The 21,043-nt window shown below is 58.8% G+C and overlaps 1 protein-coding gene across 1 annotated transcript in view; it reads right to left on the bottom strand.

Moving 5' to 3' along the window:
* Nucleotides 1-13,317, bottom strand: part of SLIT1 (slit guidance ligand 1) — a 65,355-nt gene extending 52,038 nt beyond the window's left edge. The window contains exons 1-3 of the mRNA XM_075026215.1: nucleotides 13,095-13,317; nucleotides 772-843; nucleotides 386-457 (exon numbers count right to left, since the gene is read on the bottom strand). Of these exons, the coding sequence (XP_074882316.1) occupies nucleotides 386-457; nucleotides 772-843; nucleotides 13,095-13,297 (347 nt within the window). The 5' untranslated portion in view covers nucleotides 13,298-13,317. The remainder of the gene's footprint in view (nucleotides 1-385; nucleotides 458-771; nucleotides 844-13,094) is intronic.
* Nucleotides 13,318-21,043: the final 7,726 nt, after the last annotated feature.

Genomic DNA, 21,043 nt, shown 5'->3' with positions numbered 1-21,043 from the left:
TAAATGTACTGTTAACCTGCTGCTAGCTCAGCTCCTTGTATTTGCTCCAGCAGCTCCGGATTTTTAAACTGCTGAGCTATTTTACTGAGTACTGGACTGGAACTTACAGCTTCCTCACTAACACACAGGACACAGCTGATAACAGTGAGAGTGATTTGTGTTTAACCTGCCCCTCACCTCAAAAGCATCAGAAAGGACTTTAAGATCTATAGAAACAGAAATAGGTTTGCTTCCCACACTGTAAAATACTGCTGCCACGCAGCAGAGAAGCTGTTTGAAGTCAGGCAGCGCTGATACATTATGGTTTAAGCCAAAAAGGAAAGGATGCTCTCTGCGACTAAACCCAGCCGCCCTCCACCAACTGCCTCCGCGCCCAGGCACTCACAGCCGCTCCAGCTCCTTCATGTCATCGAACGCCCCACGCTCCACCGTGCTGATCTGGTTTTCCATCAGCTGCCTGCAGAGAGAAGGGGTCAGCTTTCCAGAAAGGTGGTCCCCAGCACCCCCGTCTCACCAGCAGTGTCCCCGCTCACCCTCCAGACCCAGGGCCACCTCGCTCCCACCATCCATTAAACACAACCTGGCCTCTTTCTCCCCACTCCCTCCCAGCTGGAAGCCCACCATGCTCAGCCCAGCTCAGATGCCCTTCAGCCCCACCAGCAGATGCCCAGCAAAGGGCTCAGCATCATCTCTACCAGCCCCAGGAGGGACCACAAGCTGAGCACGGTGCCTGCCGAGGTCAGACCAGCTGACCCCTCGCCGGGAACTCACAGAACGCGGAGCTGCTTCAGCCCGGCGAAGTCATTCTTGTTGATCCGCGTGATGTTGTTGCCGTTGAGCTCCCTGCGGAGAGAAGAGGCAGAGATCAGTGAGGAAGCACTCAGGAGGTGGCCAGGCACGGGGGCTCCCCAGCAACTCCCCAAAAAGGGCAGACAGGGCCCAAAGGATGGCAGTGGTTGCTGCATTTCTGTGCCCCTCGCCAGGAATGGCATCTTTCATGGACCATAAAGCAGCAAGGGGCAGGAGCCGCCCGGCTCCCCCATCTCCCTGTCCCCACGCTGGATGCCCTCCTTGGGACAGAAGCCCCAGAGCCCTCAGCAATGCAACAAGAAGCCCAGCAACGCCAGCCACCGCCTGGCTGGATGCACATCATCTCACTCTGGAAATGCAGCAACACCTTGTAGGGTCATCCCAAACACACAGAGCTTACAGAAAACAGGGATAACAAGAAAGCAAACAACTGTCCCCCAGAAAAGCAGGATTCCTCCAAACACCCAGCTGCAGGTCACCCACATGCATCATGACTGGTTCAGTGCACAGCCATCTCACACCTTCTGCCTGGAGAATAAGCCACACTTCAAGTTTCACCTGACAGGAGATGCTTGCACAGGACAACCTGCTTCTCCTGGCATCGCTCTCTCATGCAAAAGCCCTGGGTGAGTGCAGGGACAGGCACTCCAGCCAGAAGGGAGACGCTGTCCCAGCTTGCTTGTCCTGCTGGTGGAAATAAGGGGAGAGGGGCAGCCCGTGGGGTGCCTACAGCCACCCCATGGCTGCTCTCCTGCCCAGGCTCTGCTCACCACCGGGGCAAGGTGTGCCCCACTGCCGGACCCACGCGTGGCAGGGGCTCTGCTCCCAGCCTGCCGGCTGCACCTCCCTGGCTCTCCACCCATCACGCTCTCCAGCGTGCCCCTGCTGGGATTATCCTGCTTTAAAATATATTGAGCCGGGAGCTGCAGAGATTTGCGCCTCACGATCTCAGCTTCGCAGTGCCTTTCTGCATTACGGGCTGTGAGCGCTGTAGGGAGAGGGGGACCGTCAGCCCTGGGACCCGCAGAGCAGAGCTGGGGGTCCCTGTGCAGCACCCCACGGCAGGAGAGAGCCTCCCCCCTCGGCAGCGTTTGCTCCTTGCCAGGCGGCCGATCGGCCCACGACACGCACTGGGGACAGAGGACGCCCACGCGAACGCACGGCCCGGGGAGGGCTCCCACGCCGGAGACCCGCTGCTTGCGCTGAACACAGGCACAGAAATAGAGAGGAAACAAACAAACTACAGGAGAGGGAGGCAGTCAAGGGAAAGACGAGCTGCTGGAGCCAGGGCAGAGGCAGGAGGGTGCCGCCCCGGAGCAGGGTGCGGTGCCTGGGCAGGACCCCAGCACCCAGGGCTCTATAACCCCCCCAGCCGCGGCAGCGGGACCGGGGAGCAGGAGCGCCCCACATCCCACGAGGGGCCGAACACAAAGCCCATCGTCCCCCTCCGGAGCCAAAGTCTCCCTCCACCGGGCTGAGGGGCCGAGGTCAGCGGCGGGCTGGCCTCCGAGCCACCCAGCAGCGGGTACGGCCGCCGGGCACAGCCAGCGCGGCCGCGCACCCCGGGGTGCTGCCATTGTCCTGCTGAAACGGCTGATAATGGCTAATGAGTTCCAGCTCGCCATTATAGCCTCGTAATTACACCGCTATTCAGCGCCCGAGATTGCCGGGCTCCTGCCATTATCCAGCCGTGTGTGCGAAGGAGGTGGGGAGAGCACGTTACTAGGACACAGATGAATGCAAGCGGGGAATGAATAGAGGTTCCCCAGCCCCGGCGATTAAACTGAAACCCACACCCGGGCTCTGCAGCCCCACGGCTCGCCCGGCTCCCCGGACGGCCGGCGCACAGCTGTGCACATCTGGCTCCCGGGGATGGGGCTCCAACCCGCGAGGTTGCGCCCTGCGGGACTCGGTGCTGCCCCTCTCCCCGGGAGCAAAACCCACGGGCAGGCTCTAAGTCCCAGGCACGAGGCACTGGGCTGGGTCGTGCATTTTAGGGACATCTGTCACCCCAGGAGGGGTGGCTCGGTACGGGCAGATGTGTGCCCGTCTCCTGACGGATCACAGCCTCGAGGTCAGCCCAGGGTAGGGAGAAACCCCGGCTACAGGAGCGGTTTTCTCCAAATGTCCTAAAGGGTCCTTGCCAAAGCAGATTGCCTGGAAGCTCCCCAGGGCCGTGCTGGAGGCCAAGCTGGAGGTAACGGTGTCCGTCCAAGCTCCGGCCGAGGGCAGGTCCCTGGCAGGACTCCCATGTTGCCGCCTTTTAAACATACCTAACATTACTCTGGCTGCAATGTGTAAGTGGAAGTTAGGAAACCTCTGGTACTGCAGACAGACAGAGCAGAGAGGCTTGACTTAAAAACTGCTCAATCAGAAAGCCAAGACTTACACCTCAGCCTGCAAGCCCACGGTGGGCTTGGACTCCTCTGGGGTCCCCAGAGCACCGGCACCCCAGACCCTTAGCCAGAGGCAGAGCACAGGCAAAGCAGCATGGAGATATGCAGAAACACCAAAGAGCGATGGGCTGGACGCAGCCAGTCCCTCCACATGCCAAAACTAGGCTCTGCCCTCTCTCCCAGGCACCTTCTAGGATAGAGCAGTCTGAACCCAAAGACTTTTCAGCACAAGGAGGCCAGGTAGGATGCATTGCCCTGGGGCAGTGCCAAGGGACAGGCCACCCTGGAGGGCAACTGTGCCACCCTCCCAGCCTACCCCAGCCTCCGCTCCCTGCACGCTCGCTGAAGATGATGAGTGCTCTGGCACTGGGGCTGGTGGCCATCCCTAAAAGCAGGGCAGTGCCCTAGGGCTCCTTCACAGCCCTGCTCGGGGACTGGCCCTGCGTGCTCCCTGACAACTTCTCTCAGCATCCCCCCTTGCCTTTGTTCGGGTAGATGATGGCCTTTGCAACCAAGATGGGAACGAACAGCAGGTAAAGCTTATTTGTAAGAATGCCGAGGCAACACTGCTATTTAACTTCGTGCCATTTTTTCCCCTCTAAATCCCCTTCAGTTCCTCATGGAGATAAATTACAGTCTGCTGTGCCCAGAAAGCCGGATCCCCGCTGCTCAGCTGCTCACCCGCTGCCTCTGTGCCCTTTCCTAGTGAAGCGAAACACCCTGCCCTGCCCCACGCAGCAGAGCTTCGATAAGGACTGATGTGTCTGGGGAGCTGCCTGGCAGATTGGTTGCATTTCTGGACTGTGATTTGAAAACAGAGATGCAGGGCGTGCTCTTTTCTCGTTAATCTATAGGGGTTAACGCCAGAAAGCATCCTCACATTCATCCAGGCTGCCTTCCTCTGCCCCACAGCACCCCAAATCTCACAGTGCCGCTGGAGAGGCAGTGAATTTTCATTTGCAACCTTCAAGTTTCAGAACCCCCCTCCCATTTCTCCCTGGGAAGAGGAAAGTCATTAAAACAAGCAGTCCCTTTGCTACATTGCTTGTGGATCATCCCACTCCCAGATGGGATGTCTGTGCTGCAGCAGGGTTCGTTAGACTCAATTTGCATAGTCTGGGTTTATATTTGGTTTCTAGCTTTGGATGGCTTATTCCGGTCCCGGGGGGTCTGATGCATCTTCTCCCTTTGCAGGGTTTGGATCTACACTAACTCAGTAACAACCTCAGAGAGTGCAAATGCTGAGAGGTAATTTATTAAATACAGCCAACATGAGTGATATTTCCCTGGGCACTGATTTATCAGGAGCGGGAAGGGGAAGGAGCAGACAGCGCAATCCCACTATCCGTGCTCCATTGCAAAGCATCAGCTATTCGGCACACACGTGACTCCTGTCCTTGTGCTCAGCTCAGCTCTGCTTTCCCACTGAGGCAAAAATCCTAACTGGTGTGCTCCCCAGACTCCTGCTTTTAAGGCGGCAGAGGGAAAGTCTGTGAGACAAATCCCTACATCTGCACCCACAAGCGGAGAAATGTGTCCCAGCCCCATCAGCACCAGCACAGAGTGGGTACCCACAGCACCCAGGCAGTGACTGCAGGGGCTGGCAGAGAAGCGGTCCATGCCAGCATCACCTGCAGCCAGCCATGCTCCTGCGGTCCACGCTCTGAGGGCTTTCGCTGCCCCAGTGCCCGGCAAGGCCGGCAGTTGCATCGTTCGTGGGATGCATCCCTCCCTCCATGGTCCCCACTGCCCTGCCATTCCTGCCCTTGGCTCAGAGCACCAGCCCCTGGGGGCACGGCTCCCCTCCCAGCAGCTCCGTAGCCCTCATCCCAGAGTCCTGACCCCAGCTGGAGCCAGCAGTGCCAGATAATAACCAGGGAAGCGGAGAAATGAAAGCTGCAAGGTCACGCACCCCACAGCAGTATCTCTGCAGCCCTCCATCAATCCTGACAGATGCACACACGGCTCCTTCAGAGCCAGGGACTGACACTCCCCCATGCCCTATTCCAGCATGTCACTGCTCCTGCCTCGAGGCCCATTTCCAAAAGTCTGACCAGAACCCCTCTCGCTGCAGGTGAGCCGTATTCCTGCCTGCCCTGGCCACCACGGTGCAGAGGCCAGGCTGCTCCCTTGCCCACACAGGCCCCATTCCCCCCAACGAGCCACCAGCCCCAGGGGCACAGCCCTCCCTTGGGGCCTCTCTGCCTTGCAGGGGCAGGACCCGCTCGGTTCATGCTCCCATCTCACATCTGTGCTGTTGGTGATCCCCTGCCACCAAACACCTTCCTCCATTCCGCAGGCAACAACATCCTTTTTGTCAGACTATTCCTCCTGTTCGCCAAGCCCACTTTGAAATCTCAGCCTGTACTCCAGCCCTCTTGCATCTCTCCCAGCCTGGTGGCATCTGCAAATGTCATAAGCAGCTCACGTCCCATCACGCAGACTGCTAATGGAAACACGGACGAGCTCAGACCCTGGACTGACCCCTGCACTCAGCACTGCGGGACAGAGCAGCTGCAACCTTTCATCCTATACTTTTACTGCATTTTTCAAGTCTTCTCAAGATTTCACCCAGCTGCTTGAATGTAATCGAGTCCCAGCACAGGCTGGCTGAGTGGCCCAAGCAGCGAAAGGCAGGGCAGAGCCCTTCCCAGTCCTGGTAGAGCTGGTTCCCTCCAGCACCAGCACAGCACGGAGGGATGCTCACTGCATCCGCCAGCTCCCTGCTGCCCATGGGGGCATGGCTGGGTGCTAACCCCATCCCCTCCAAGGTGCAAGAGGGGTACAGGGTACTGCTGCCCGCTGCTCGGGGAGGGGGCACTGGGCACCCACACCCTGGGCTGACACAGCTGCACAAGAGGCTCAGCACCTTCTCCTCCTTTTCCTTCCCAACCCTGCCCTGACCAGAGCCCTCAAGGAAGAGCAAGAGTGCCCATGGGGTCCATCAAAGTCTCTTTAAGGGTACCACACAACCCAGGGCGAACGCCTTGCCAGCAGTCCCCCTACCAGATGCCTGCAGGGTGATGTGCCCAAAGAGGAGAGCTCCGAGAGCAGCTATGTACTATTTGGGCTCATCTCAGAATAACTGCCCCTAGCCGAAGGGGAACCCAGCCCCATGCACTGCGTTGGCCCCAGAGCACGGGAGGCTCTGTAAGCTTTTATGAGGTACTAAAGCAGGTTAGCATCACAATAAATTTTTAAGTGTTACAAACAGCATCGATCGTGCGAGTAACGGTGAGGATCCGGAAGGCTTTCTGCTCTTCCTAACTTCTCTCTGGGGTTTTCATGCCACAGCCATTAGCTGCTCGCAGTCAGGGAATGCTTTACCCTCATGCAGCATCATGGTGTGTCACCTTCAGGGTTAAAAATAAATAAATAACCTCCCTCAACCCTGGTGTGAGAGAGAAAAGGCAGCAAGTCATTTCTGTTTCACAAATGGGGAAACTGAGGCTCAGCCAAGAGAACTGATTTGCCTGGATACCTCCAAAATTTGGCTTTTTGTGCTGTGCTGCGTAGCCTGGCGAGAAGCATCGCTACTCCCGTCGCTCCTCTGCTTTCCAGGGCAGGGGAGGCAGCCCAGCCCTCAGGCTTCATCCTGCCACTCAGCAGACCAAGGTCCAATCCACCCTGCATCTTCCTCAGCAAACCCCCTTTGCTCATCACTCGTGGAGCAGCTCACAGTGGGGACAAGAGGACAAGTGCACCCAAACTGCTCAGGTGTGGGTGCCTGCTCAACCCCAGACCAGCTGTGCCTCCTGAAGAATCCCATTTCGGAGCTGGGGCTTCCTCCTACCGAAAAATATCCAGGGCCAGGAGCTTGCATCTCTCCCACTCTTGGTACCCAGGGCTGCTCCTCGACTGCATCACTTGAAAAATTAATCTTCCCTTTTTTCTGATCTTCCTCCTCCTAGCAGCCTCTCTCCCCCATAGGACACTTGCCTCTGCTATTTTGAGCAGCAAGTGCATCCAAAATGCATGCCAGGAAAGCAGATACTCAGCACAGCTTCAGAGCCTGTATGTGGCAGGGAAGCCTGAGATGGTCCCAGAGAGGACAGCCTGGGACTGACCCTGCATCAACACCACGGAGGGGTCCCCTCCATCCCACCTCTTTCCCTTTCCGCTTCCAGCAGTGCCACAACCTGAATGACCAGGCTGCAAACCATCCCCTCTCACTGCCCACACTGCTAATTGCAGCCTGGTGCCATACAGCAGGAAAACTTCTGCTCACCGCTCGTGCCCCTGCAGCCATCCCTGGCTGCCCCCCTGAGTGGGGACAGGGGCAGCTGCCGGAGCTGGCCTTGGAGCTACTTGCACTGGAAGCCTGCCGGGGAGCAGTGATCTGGGTCTGACATCCCCCGGGACGGGGCCATTTGCTAACGTGCAACTGTTTTTTTTATTGCCTTTCAGCAAAACATGCACAGAAACATCTCCTCGCCTATCAGGTTTTATGAAAGGTTATTTCAGCAGCAATAAAGATAAAGAGGATGTGTCCGCAGCACAAAGTACCTCTGGAGCGGGCAGGGAACCATGAAGGACTCAGATGGGAGACAAAGACAGGCTCCTTGGCTGCCCACCTCGCCCTCCTGTGCCTGCACACGTCCTGCTCCAGCGCTCGCCTTGCCCACCCGCGCCAGCTCCCCGGGGAGCAAATTGGTGCACAGATGCAGGAAAATTCCCTCTCAACGCGGGGTCACGGGCTCATACACCTTTCCCCGGACGGGACACCCTTTCCCTGCCCACGCCGCCTTGGTGGCACCCCGAATCCCCTCTGTTCCCCCAGGCCGCGGGCTCTACTCCCCCACAGGGGTCTCTCAAGCATCCTTTGCATTTTATAGCTGGCTCGCTCTTCTGCTGGCCAGAGGTTCGGTAGGAAACAATGAAGTAGGGGAGCACCAAACTCAAAGCAAACGCACGTCCTGTAACGAGACGGCTTAGACTGTTCCTGTGCATGCATGTGCATGGGTTGCTGTCCTGCACCAACACCACTGCCGCCGTGCCCAGCTCACCCTGTGGCTGCAGGCTCTGGGAACAGCAGCAGCAGTGACGGCGTTTGAAGGTGCACGCGAGAGACACACAATTAAAGCCAGGAGCAATTCCCCCTCCTTGCTTCCACCTTAGCAGTGAGGAATTGCTGGCAGCACAATGCATCACCCCGGAGGAGCAAAGTGGCAGCACATTTAAGGCAAAAATATCTATTTTAAAGGATGCAATAAAACAGCGCCAGGGAAGGGTTTATAGGGAAGCAATTGCTGTGCGGGGTGAGAAGTGGTCACCAGAGGCCAATCCGCCTGGCTTTATTGCCTGTTACCGGTGACTTTTCCCAACCAGGGGACAATAGATCCTCTGCTATCAGCCACGGCTCCAGTCAATACAAACACGACATAGTTTTTTAAACTAATATTTTTCCAGCATGCAATTCCATGGAGAGCAAGAACGCAGCGTTACCATGGCGATATATAGACAGCATCTGCCTTGGACGTAGCTGAAGGGAGAAATTGGAATAGAATTGCAAATTTCCTCTGTCCAGGAAGGCTCCCAAAGAAGCCACCGCAGCGGGCTGAGTAGGCTGCCTTCCCCAGCCAGGCCGCGTCCTCCCAGTGCCCAGCACTGGCTCTCCCAAGAGCCAAGGGCAGCAGGGCCCCCTGAGCACTGCCCCGGCTGGATATCGGTCCTGCACTCTGCCCCAGAGCTCTGCAGAGCCTACGCACTCCCTCGCTGCCTCTGCAACCAGCCTGCTCAGCTGCAACACCAAAAACTTGCCCAGGCACCTGAGGAAGGAAGAGGTCGACCCCCTCAAGGTGCTTCCTAAGAATTAACGTTCCCTGAAGCCCACCAAGGAGACACAGCCCAACAACTGGTGTCAAATGCATGAGCGCTGCTGTGATACACCAGCCTTGCTGCTGCAAGACATTTTGATTAACCAGCTAGAGGGAGACACGGGTGCATGAATTAAACCCGCTCTGAACAAGAGCCCGCTGCTGTAATTTCGGCAGGGGACAGTTAGGCAGCACGCAAGCATGCTTCAGGTGCAGCCACCCCAGCATCGTGCTCCCGCACCCAAAGGCTGGAGCTCAGCACCCCTTCCCTCTGTCAACGCGGAGCGGGGAGACGGCAGAGCTGGCTGCGGTCTGGATGGGGCCCATTTCAGCAAAGGGAAACCCCAAGTTGGGGGAACAAGGCAAACAGGAGCCCCATGCAATGCTGAGGCCAGGGACCCTGGGAGGGAGAAGTGGAAGCCAAGGGGGATGCAGTGATGAGGACCCCCAAAACCAGCTCTGCTTCCCCCCACATGGGGGGAGAAGGGCACTGCACTGCCATTCAGCCCACCAGAGAGGAGGCAAAAGGGGTGAGTGGGGCAATTCTCAGCTGTCAGCTGAAAACTTCAAAAGCAGGAGCGAGTGCAATGCCATCAGGCTCAATTCATCCCCCACGGGCGAAGAGCCGGGCTGGAAGCAGCCATTTGACAGTGGCAAATTTGCACTGATCCTGCTGGCATGGGGAGAGTGGTGAGGCTCCCCGACAGGGCAGTCTGCTCTTCAGAGGCACTTTCAAAGCAAGAAAGAAAGAAAAGCAAGCAAACAGGGAAGGGAACTGTGCCTTTCTCCCACAGCTCTCCTCCGGCGACTAAGACCCGAGGGACTCTTGGAAGCAGATAACACTGTAGTACTGGAGGATTATCGCCCTGTCCTGCCTACGATGCCTCCAGGACCTGCTCTCTCGTGCTTGCCAGAGGCGTAGGCAGGAGTGCAGGCAGCCATGCAAAGCGCCCAGAGATTTTGCTGCTTCCTGCCTTGCTGCAGCATAAGCCTCTCTACTCAGTGCCTGATCCAGGCAGAGTGGGGGCTGCAGGCACCACTTGGCATTTACGTCGGGTTGCAGGCTAGAAGGCACTTAGGGAGCAATGAGCTGTGCCCTGGAGCAAGGAAAGAAGGGTCCCGTGTCCCCCCATGCAGCCACCACCCATGCTAGACACGTCTCCAGCCCTTACCCTGCACCAATAGCACAGCACCAGGGAGACATCACAGGGGAAACCTTTGAGCAGAAGATGAGACAATTTCTCCCCAACCCATGATTTGCCAAAGTTGCAGTGACTCTGCAATGCAAATAATTCCCTCTTCTTCAAAGGAAAAGGGTGTATTTCAAAAGCGATGGAGCTCAGACCTCACCACCGGACACTGCTGTCTGAGTCCCCATGATGAATTTGGCAGTGCCAGCACATGTGGCTGCAGCAGCAGCGCTGTCCTGTCCAGGGGTTCCACCCATGTCACCACGGGGCTCAGCCAGCTGGGAGCCTGGAGAAAGCCTGGAGCCTCCAAACACCACACTGGCTGCCCCGCAAGGCTGCGGGCACGCAACAGGCGGGCAACACGACAGCACAGCACAGACGCCACTGCTCACCAGCACTGTGGGACGCATGGCGAGGTCGGCACCACTCACGCCGTGCATCCCAGTGCTTGGGAAAAGAGGCAGGCAGTGGGGGGCACTGGTAAGAGGTTGCTGGCTTCCCAAAGAAAGCCAGCCTCTGGAGACAGCAAGTCCCGAGCACAGACCCTGCTGCAGGCTCCCCTGCAGTTGCTAGCTGACACCGCTCCATCAAGCGGTGAGAAGTTGGAGACTGCGAGGTTACAACCTCTTTATGGGGAACTCGAACTCGCTTACGAGCTGTTACAGCAGGAATTCACTGCTCGGAGACAGACCTGCTCTGCACAGACACCCTCAAGCACCTGCAAGGGTGTGCAACACAGCGGGAAGTAGTTATCCAGCAGACAACACCCACGAGAGAGCAGCACGTCTAGCTCAACCCAGCCAGCAGATCTGGCATCGGCAACTGCATGAATATACAAAAAAACCAATATCGCCAAGCGGCAACACCCAGCCAAGGGCATCCTCCATCTGCCCACTCCAGCATTGCCTCCTCTGAGCGGTGCTGAGCACCTGCCCAGCGGGCAGAGGCGGGGGCTCACTGCCCACGCTCCCCCAGCACCCTGCAGCCGGGTGCGTGGGAAGCTGATGCTGCGGAGCCCACTGAGCTCCCCAAGGGGTGGAAAGGGCTGGTGCAGGCTATGCGCAAACCTTTCCACCGCCCTGGGCACGGAGGAAAGGGGGATCCTGTCTCAGAGCTCACAAACTGGCTCTATGGGACTGCAGCTCACAGCAGCCTGGTCGCTGTGCTGGGTAATAATCATTTGTATGAGGATAATTATGGCGGGAGAAGAGAAAACTCCACTAAAGTGGTGTCCCGCAGAGCTCCCAGCGCTGCATGCTGGGTGCAACCCTGGCAGCTGCCAGGCTGCCCGCAGTCCCTGCCTGCGGGGACTCTCCCCAGCTGCAGGCAAAGGGCACATTCACACTCCGGTAACCGGAGGCAGCGCAGCCCAGGGACAGGAGGAGCCCCGTGTGTGTGGCTGTCCCAGGATGCATCCAGCAGCTCTGCTGCCCAAGGAGGCGGCAGCCCAATGCTTCCCTGCGCAGCAAAGGGGATGCCGGGGCAGTCTGGCCGCACAGCTGGGGCTGGGGGGGCTGGCTACTGTGCCACCGCGCTCCACCGCAGCCCCTGGGATGGGTACCCGCTGCCCCCAAGCAGAGGGGAGAGGCTGAGGACAGCCCTGCTCTCCTGCGGGGACTGGGGACACCTGCACGCCAGGAACCTGCCGCCAGCAGCGGGTTGGACACGTTCAGCTCATGCCCCTCTCCCCAGAGCAGGGACCCGCTGCAGCCACAGGGCCCCCAAGCAGGGAGACTTGCCCAGTCGGGCGCAGTGGCAAAGGGGCACCCTGTTCGAAGGAGCTCGGCAGGGTCCACAGGACCCCCGCAGCCAGTTGGACCGTGACTGTAAGAGAAAAGCTCTCCCTACAGGGCTCCTTAAGGCTCCAGCACTCCGAGGAGGACTTCCCAGGGACAAAGGGGTGCCCAGCACGAGTAGGGGCTTGTGGTAGCAGGGACTCTCAGGCAACCCCTCCAGCTGTGTGGGTACCCCACGACAAGCCACAGCAGGGGCAGCCACACAACTGCCTGTGGGTGCCACGGGGCACACAGCCCCGCACATGCAGCCCGTTCTGGGCTGCCCCAGTGCAAATGCCCCCCCCCTTGGAGTAACCCACCCCCTCGGGCACAGCTCTAATCCCAGTCCCGCTCTGCATGGTTGCACACCCACTGGCACACGCGGGCTCTTGCACATGCCGGACCCCTCGCACACCCCTTCCCCAGACGAAGGGCTGCACTCGTCCCCTGCCTCAGCAGGCTTTTGCACACACACCGCTCCCCACCTCGACGGGCTATCGCACCCCCCGCACGGAGAGGATGATGCACATACGCCCACCCAACAGGCTCTTGCACACGCATCCCCCGGACAGGCACTTTTACACACACCCAACCCCCCCCCGCTGCCCACGCGCCCACCCCACCAGGTTCTTGCACGCGCACCTTTTGGGCAGGCTTTTGCACGTGCCCCCAGGGGCATTTGCACAAGCACTCCCCTTAACAGACATAAGCATCCCCCCTCGCATGGGCGCTTGCACACCCCCCCCCCCAGACAGGCTGTTGCACGCACACCCCACGGACAGGCTCTTGCACATGCATCCTCCGACGGGCTTCTGCCCACTCTCCTGACAGGCTCTTAAACACGTACACCCACACCCACGCACACCCCCGCTGGGCGCTTGCACGCACTCGCCCCGCGCTTTTGAACGCGCGCGCACACACATCCCCGCCCTCCCCCCCCAGGACAAGCGCCTGGCCCCAGCAGCCGGCCGGGCTCTTGCTCTTGCCCACGCCCGCGCCCCGCCACGGGCCGTCGCACGCCCACCCGCCCCGGGCCGTCGCCCGCCCGCCCGCCCGCCCCGGCCGCTCCCACCCGCCCCGGGCCGGACAAAGCGCGGCGGTACTCACAGGCGCTCGGTGCCGCGGGGGATGCTCTTGGGCACGGCGCGCAGGGCCGTGCCGTGGCAGTCCACCGTGGTGCCGCTGCAGGCGCAGAGCGGCGGGCAGGCGGCGGCGCGGCCCCGGCACAGCGCGGCGCACGCCAGCAACCAGGCGGCGGCCCGCAGCCCCGCCGGGACCCCCGCCGCCCCCCCGGGGGTCGGGGCCGCCATGGCAGCGGGCAGCGGGGTTAGGCGGCGGGGCCGCTGCGCATCACCGGGGAGGGGAGCGGGGCTGGGCTCGGCAGGGCACGGCTCGGTACGGCTCGGCTCCGGGGCGAGAGCCCCGTCGGCGCACACCCGCCCGTCCTCACTGCCGCCCCATCCCGCAGCCCAGGCACGGCCTCCGCGCTGGCTCCTCCCTCCCGCCCTGCCCGCCCCGACGGGCCCCCCCTCCCCGCGCCGCCGCCGCCCCTCCCCGCGCCCCCGGCACCGGCGGCTGCGGGGGTAGGAGCGGTCCCGGCCGGGCAGGGCACCGGCACCCCGGTGGCCGGAGCCGTCGGGGCTCTGCCCCGCCCCGGCCGTGCAGGGAGGCGGGCTGCGTCTCGGTCCCCCCACCCGGGACAGCGGGGTCGGTGACTCGCCCACACCCCCCGCGAGATGGCTGCGGGATGCCGGGGTGCAGCAGCAAGGCGAGCGGGTAGCGTGCGGGCAGAGGCACCCCGGGGACTGGCAGCGGCCGGAGAAACAGCCTGCCAACCGAGCGGCGGCTTGCGGAGCGTTCCCGCCTCTCCTCGGAGGGTGCCAAAAGCTTTCGCATCCCCCGGCGTGCTCCAGGCACCCCTGGCCAGTCTTCCACCCTGCAGCCCGGAGCCCCGTCCCCATCGTCCAGAGCCCAGGCGAGGCGCGGGGACCCGGCAGCCCGCGGGGACCCGGCAGCCCGCGGGGACCACGCAGAGGGCTGGCACCGGTCAGCCAGGACGGTACCCGGTGTGCTCATGGGAACCCTGCGGCCAAGCACCCCAGCACGCAGGGGACACTTGGGGATGCATCTCTGCTTTGCTCTTTGCTCCGCACACAGACAGCGAGTCCTAAAGCCCTGGCTGTGGCATTAGCTATGTCCTTTCCCACTCCAGGGGAAGATCTTAATGTCAAAGACACCAAAATGTCTTTGTGGCTAATCCACCTGGAAGAATAAGGCAAAATAGACCTATTTCAACGCAAAAAAAAGTGAAGCCAAGAAATCCCGTGAGCTTGGTCCCAAACGGTTGACATCTCAGAAATGTGAGCATTGCATTCATTTTATTACCTTCCATTTTCTTCCCTGAGGTCTGCGAATGCAAAGCAGGAGGGTGTAACCAGGAGGACTGGTCACCCGTTTTATTAATGACACCTGAAACACTTGTAACCCCATGGTTCCAAGAGCTGAGTCTTTAAGAAAAAAAACAGGCATATTGAGATGCCCAACAGAGCCCTGGATGCTGGCAGCTACTGCTGCAAATGTCCTCCTTGGAGACGAAACCTATGGAAGGAGGGGAGATGGGAGCCTGTCGCATCACTCCGGCCGCGGGAGGAGAGGTGTGTGAGCACAGGCAACCCACTGCACATTCATCTCCCCAGCCAGCAGGATATTTGCTGGGACGGTGGCAGGTCCTGGGGCAGAAGTGCCTCTTAAATCAATGCCCCCTGCGTATGGAGCTCCACAAGTTCCTTAATCAGGGTGAGAGAGAGGTGTCTGCATGGGGTCTCGCTCCGGCAAGGGCCACCTCACACACACACACAGGGTTGCACCAGCTTGGCCCAGATCAGCAGCCCTTTCCCATCCCGAATGCAGGCTCCCATCATCTGTCTGCATTTTCGTGACATCTCCTTCCTCTGGCCCCAATCCCGGGAGGAAGCTGTGCTTGAGATGGATGAAAGGGGTTTGTTCCTCGTTGCTACCCAGCAGCCCTGACAGCGAAGAAGATGAGCTGCTTCCCAGGACTCTGGGAGCCGACCCCTCGCTGGCACGGTTTCTGCAGAGGTGGCCCCACAGCCCGCCCTGGGGCTCCCAGGGGGACCCAGGTGGCTATGGCACCCAAAGGGGCCCCATGCTGAAGACCTCAGCTGAATTTTGGGGGGTGAAGGTTGTTTCCTAGCGGCTCAGCATTCCCCAAACCTGGCCGCTACCGGTGTGATGCTTGCGACCCTGCTCCCTCCTGAACTCCCTCCTCACCGCTTGGCTGGCAGAGCAGAGCCGGGTTCTCCCAACCTGCCCTTTGCCTCTGATGCTGCTGGCTGGCAGGAAGGCAGGAGCAGGACGAGGGATCGTGTTTCCTCCCTTTTGCAGGCATTTGCCCCAGGCAGATCCTTGTGATCTGCAGAACAAATAGGCTCCCTCCCTCTCTGTGTCCAGCTGCAGCAGCACCGACTCACTTTACAGCCCGGCCGTGGTCTCGGCAGAGGGAGTAGCCCGTGGGGGCCTGCCTGGAGGCCACCATCACCTGCCTCAGTTCCAGTGGGAGTACAGGGCTGGGAGGCTGAAAACCCCATTTCAGGCCAACTTCCACATTTTCTCCTGTGGATACCTCGACTCCTGCTCTCCCATGGGAGCTTCTTGCCACCACCCGCCACGCAGGCAGCACCCAGTTCCCTGACACCACGGAGCATCCCACTGAGCTGGACTCACGGCCACGGCCGACCCATCTGCAACTGCTCTGGTTGCAAAAGCAACCCCCTTCTAGGGCTGCCAAAACCCTGAGGGCTGAGCAAGCCCGGACAGGCAGGACAGCAGGGTGGGGGTACGGGCCATGCGCTGAGACCCCCTCCCACACCTCAGTCCCTGGTGCACTTGGGCGATCCCAAATTGCCCAGGCACCCTGCATGGGGTGATGCAGGCCCCGGAGAGCAACAGCTGCCTGGGAAAGGCCCAGGGTGCCTCTGAATATGGATGAGGAACAGGGAGAAAATAAACCCCAAACTTTTCTTTATCGGGGGAGGCCTGGTCCTGCCGTCTGCCACCGGGATTTGGGCCAAACTGCTTGATAGAGAGAGAGACACCATCTGGATTGTCTGATGGGCTCTGGGTTCGGTTAAAATGAAGCAGAAGCTTTTTTTTGCAGGAGAGGAGTTTTCATGGGAAGATCTGGGGAAGGATTCCAGGGTACGCGCCAGACCTGTCGTGCAAAGAGATGCGAAGCAGCTACAAAGCTTCAAACAAAAATTGCTGCCAGTTTTAAGCCAAGCCCCCCAGGGCAGCATCCAGGCATTTCTACCCACCCCGGGATGGGCCGCAGCCCGCCCCCGTTAGCTCTGCTGCGGTCTGGCCTGGCGCTGCGTCCCCGCCGTAGCCACCGGCGGCCAATAGCACCTTCCAGCACGCCTGGGCTTCGAGGCAGCCACGCTGCACCACTGCACCCCGAGCCTCAGCACGCAGGGGAGGAGGCGGCATGCCCCGGCCCGTGCTTGCTACCGCTTAGGATGTGCTTCGAAGCAGTGCCGCGGCTGTCACTAGTCCACAGCAGCGGTAGCCTTTCTCAGGGTAGGACGAGGCACTGGTGCAGAGCAGAAGCGTTTAAAACGCAGACAATAGCATGCATTACCAGTGCCTGCTCCAAATCCTCTGCTGAGGATCATTGCCAAGAGCAGGACGCGGCTCCCCTTGCACCGGACCTGTGCTTCGAACCCTTCCTCCCACCAGGAGCATCATTAAAACACACCTGGTTTGGGAAGCAGTGGCCACAAGACCCAGCTGGAGATGTGCTGGGAGCGGAGTGGCCGTGAACTCCAGCTGCCCAGTGTCCCCCAGAGACCCTGCGCAAGGCGGGCTGCGGGGCTGCCCCTCCGTTGGCCGGGGCCACATCTGTCACGCCTGGCCAGTTCGGCTCGTGCTGGGAGGCCAGGCTGCCTTTGTCCTGCCGGACACGCTCGGGTTCAGAGAGTGAGGCATTGTGTGGGAGCGGGCCAGCATGTCAGCCCCGTTAGGGCACCTGTTGGGCTTGTGCAGCACAACAATGCCCATGATGGGTCTATTATGGAGTGGTGCGGGCAGCTGGGGGCCACTGGGATCACAGTAAATCTTGCCTGGCTAGCGGCAGTGGCAGGCAGGGCTGGGATGCGCTCTTTCGGGCATCTCTCCAGGGACAAGCCCTACCTCGCTGGCAAACAGCAAAAGCATCACCCTGCAACCATGGCCAGCATCACACTGTGAAAGTGGCTGGCATCACCCTGCAAACACTGCCAGCATTGCCCTGTGAACATGGCCAGCATCACCCTCTAGACATCACCATCACCCTGCAAACACTGCCAGCAACGCCCTGCAAATGCTGCCAGCATTACCCCGTGAACACCGCCAGCATCACCCTGTGAACATCATCCTGTGCCAGCATGACCCTGCAAACACGGCCAGCGTTGCTGTGTGAACATGGCCCCACTGACTGCAGGAGAGGGGGCAGCTCCGCTGCCTGGGGACCTCACCACTGGGACCGAGTGAAGGGATCAGCATCCATTGGGTACTCTCAATGCTATGGGAAATGCTGAGGCTCCCAAGCAGGCAGATTTGGCCCCAGCCTCGCACAACAGGGACTGTCTGAGCGGGGGGAGCCCAGCCTGCCCCACTGCCTTGAGCAGTTGTAGAGCGGCGGGGGGGGGGACAGTCCACAAGGCACTACATCTCTGCTTTGTGGTGCAGCTGAGCAGAAGGGCTGAGCCCCACACCCTGGGTTCCCAAAACTAGCTCTAGTCCACAAGGAAAACATTTACGCCGAGCAGCCCAGACGCAGATGGGGAGATGCTGTTCCCAGCGCAGCTGGACACACCAACCGCCTGGGAGCTCTGCGGCGAGGCGCAAGCTGGTTTGAATAAACCACACGCGAGGAGGTGTTTGTGAAGCGCCTCGCACATGGAAACGCTATTGTTGGTGCAGCGTGGGATCAGGGACTCAGGGGTCCCCAGATGTAGCAATTGTTCCACATCCGCGCTGTGCGTACACACACGCTTTTCCCTGCTCGCTCTGCCTGGAGCCACTCATTAACCCTCCTCAATGAAGATGCATTGGAGGGATAATTTACTGTTTAATAGACTAACTTTCCATTTGCTGTTGCCAAGCACATCCAGCATATTTCTCCATGGTGCCATAAACTGCAGCTCCTCTGCCATAAAACCCTGTCTCCCAGTAGGAGCAGGTGGGTTTTCAGGATTTAGCTGATGACCTTGGCCATGGGGTGACCAGAGACACCAAGCTTTGTTTTTAGAGGAGCAGGGTTCTTACCAGCCCCTTTCACATATTGCAATCCCCGTTGCACTGATATCCCTGAGCTGGGAAACCATCTAACCTGAGAAATAAGGAGTGTCTCAGTCTGATGGATGAGGGAGGCAGTGGGTCTGTCCTGATTTTGTTAATGAAGATGCCTTGGGTGAAGACGAGCTTGCTTCTGCTCCATATTTATGGCTAGCTGGCAGCCAGTCCCATGCTGGGATGCAATCAATAAGCTGCATGCCCACTTGGGCTCATTGTGCTTCCACAGTTGCAGGCAGCCTTTCTGCACCTTGCTGGTCCCACAGTTGTGAGCGTGTGTCTCTGCACCCTTGCTCCTCCTCCCCCAGCCCTTACAGAGTTACAAGCTACTAGAGGCTGGAAGAAAGTCAGGTTCTGCACAACGTGGGACGGGGGAGCTAGTGCCAGCCTGGCTTTGCCTCCATCACCCAAATTCCCACAAGGTAGAGGAGGCACTTTCAGGGTGCAGGTGCTGCAGGAAGGAGCCCAAGCGACTGGCTACCAAGGTCTGGCTCTGAAGGATGGCAGGAGGATGCCAGTAGCCAAAAATAACTTGAAAAGGAGAAGAAAAGCATTTAGCTTGCCTTGTGACAGCTCTACTCAGCCCCAGAGGCAGGCAGGGACTCTCACTGAAGCTGGAGGACAATGCTAGGGGCTATCTGCAGACCTGATTTTTGTCCTTTATAAGAGGGCATCCCTCCCCAGCCTCTTCCCTCAGCCTTCTCTGTGCTCTTTATGTTCTTGTTCACCTTATTTATAGCCCCTGCTTCCTACCCTCTCTATCCCCAGATGCAGCCAGGGAGGAAGAACCAGGCATCTCCAAGCCTGCCCCCCAGCACATCTGGCCCTGGGCCCCCCGGTGCTGCGGGGCGGGCAGGGGGTCCCGTCCCGCAGCGTGTGCTGCCAGCCCCCTCTTGCGCTGCTGCTGCAGAACGGCCTTGGCGAGGCACAACGGAGCCAGAAGCTTTTGTGCAAGAGGTTGCTGAGGTCCTCCCGCCCCAGGGGAGCAAGGCTCAGGCTTTGTAAGCGAAAAGGTTGGAAGAAACAAACCCTAAAACAAGCTCAGGCCAATGCAGACACCCCCACATCATAGACCTGTGCGTGCACCCAGTTACACGCAGCCACAATGGCCAAGGAGGGTTTGCACCTCCATGCATCTCAATTCTTCGCCCCAGCAGAATAGGAGCTTCAGCCAGAAGCAGAGAGGATGAAATGGGACTCAGTTCTCCTCACTGGTGCAAAAGGAGCCAGGCTTAAAATCATGTAAGGCAACCCATGGGAGGGCTGGGTGGTGGATTTGTAAGTCCTTCCCAGCAGCAAGGCAGGGGAGGCTGGTTTAGCCTGGGACAGGAGCCTGGTTTAACCCAGGAGAGGTGGAACTGGGGAGGGGAGCGCAGCAACGCCCACTCCAGCTGGGACTCAGCAGGGAAAGGAAAGCTCTGGTCCCCCCGCCCCAATCCAGATTGAAATCAGCACCTCAAAGGCTGGTGCTGGGAAGTATTTGAACCTCATCCTGTGATGCACAGCTGGGGACAGCTTCTCCTTGTGTCAAGACACAGGAGCCCAGAAAACCCCCCACCGCATTCCTCATGCATGGGCACTGCCCAGGAACAAAGCTGGGCTGGGGCAGGATAGGGCCAGAGAGCTGGCACCAGCAGATATTCCACCCTGGTCCACAGCAAAAATGGAAGGTCAGTGCAGCCCCCAGCATGGAGGTTTGGCATTTACATGCCTGCACAATTTATGAGCTTCAGCACAAGATCCTCGCTGGGGGGATGAGCAAACAGAACTAAACATGGTAATTTATTCACTCCATGAAAAAATATTAGTTAATCCAAGCCAATGAGATTGTAAAGCCTGATAACTGGTCTGGCTGGTGCCAACATCTATCGCTAGCAGTACTCATGTTTTTTGTCTACACTGTTGCCCTAGGCAGTGAGATGCAGCAGCAGCATGACAGCTCCCAACCACACATGATAATTTAAGAAAGAAAAAAATATCTTATTTCAACTCCAAACCAGGGCAGAACAGTTTAAAAAAAAAAAAATCAAGACAACTTGCAAAAATTGATTTAGATAGCAGTGACACTCTGCAGAACTTATTTGCAAGTCTGTGCTGTGCAATTTGAGATAAAAACTGTTTAATGAAATGAAGGATGAGCACTGCTTATTTGCTTTGTAACACCACTGCTGTGCACAAATACCAACAGGCCAAAGCAAACACAATGAAAGCTGAGCAATCCCCCTCTAAATATGTACCTTCACCCAGTGTTTGGTCCCAATGACTGCTGCCCTTTCACTTGCAGCCAAGCGCAAGTGCTTGGGTTGTGGCTTCAGGGGCTAAAAACTATTCATTTTTTAAATTATGTAAGCCATATAAAGCTGTCACTTTGAATCACAGCTTATCAGGGAGGTGATATTTGGGTTTGCAGTATTCAAAATAGCTATTGTGAGTTTTTGCATTCCTTTGTTCAACAGCTTCAAGAACAGAAATGTCTCTCTGGACTCCCATGCCCACTTTCAAGTGCAGAGAGGCCCATCCCCTCCCGCTCCCCAAGCTCCAGGGAGATGGGGCACACCAGTCCCATGACACCCAACTGTAGCCCTGGAGGAGAACGGGGCCCGCTTGAAGCTCACCCTGCAGGAAAGCAGCACTAGTTTCAAACGTACCGCACCGCTTGCTTCTCCTGCTTGTTTTTCAATTGCATGGCGAGGATGTTAATGAGT

The sequence above is a fragment of the Buteo buteo genome, chromosome 4 (assembly GCF_964188355.1).
Source record: "Buteo buteo chromosome 4, bButBut1.hap1.1, whole genome shotgun sequence".
NCBI lineage: Eukaryota > Metazoa > Chordata > Aves > Accipitriformes > Accipitridae > Buteo > Buteo buteo.
This window is presented reverse-complemented; position numbering and strand designations above follow the sequence as displayed.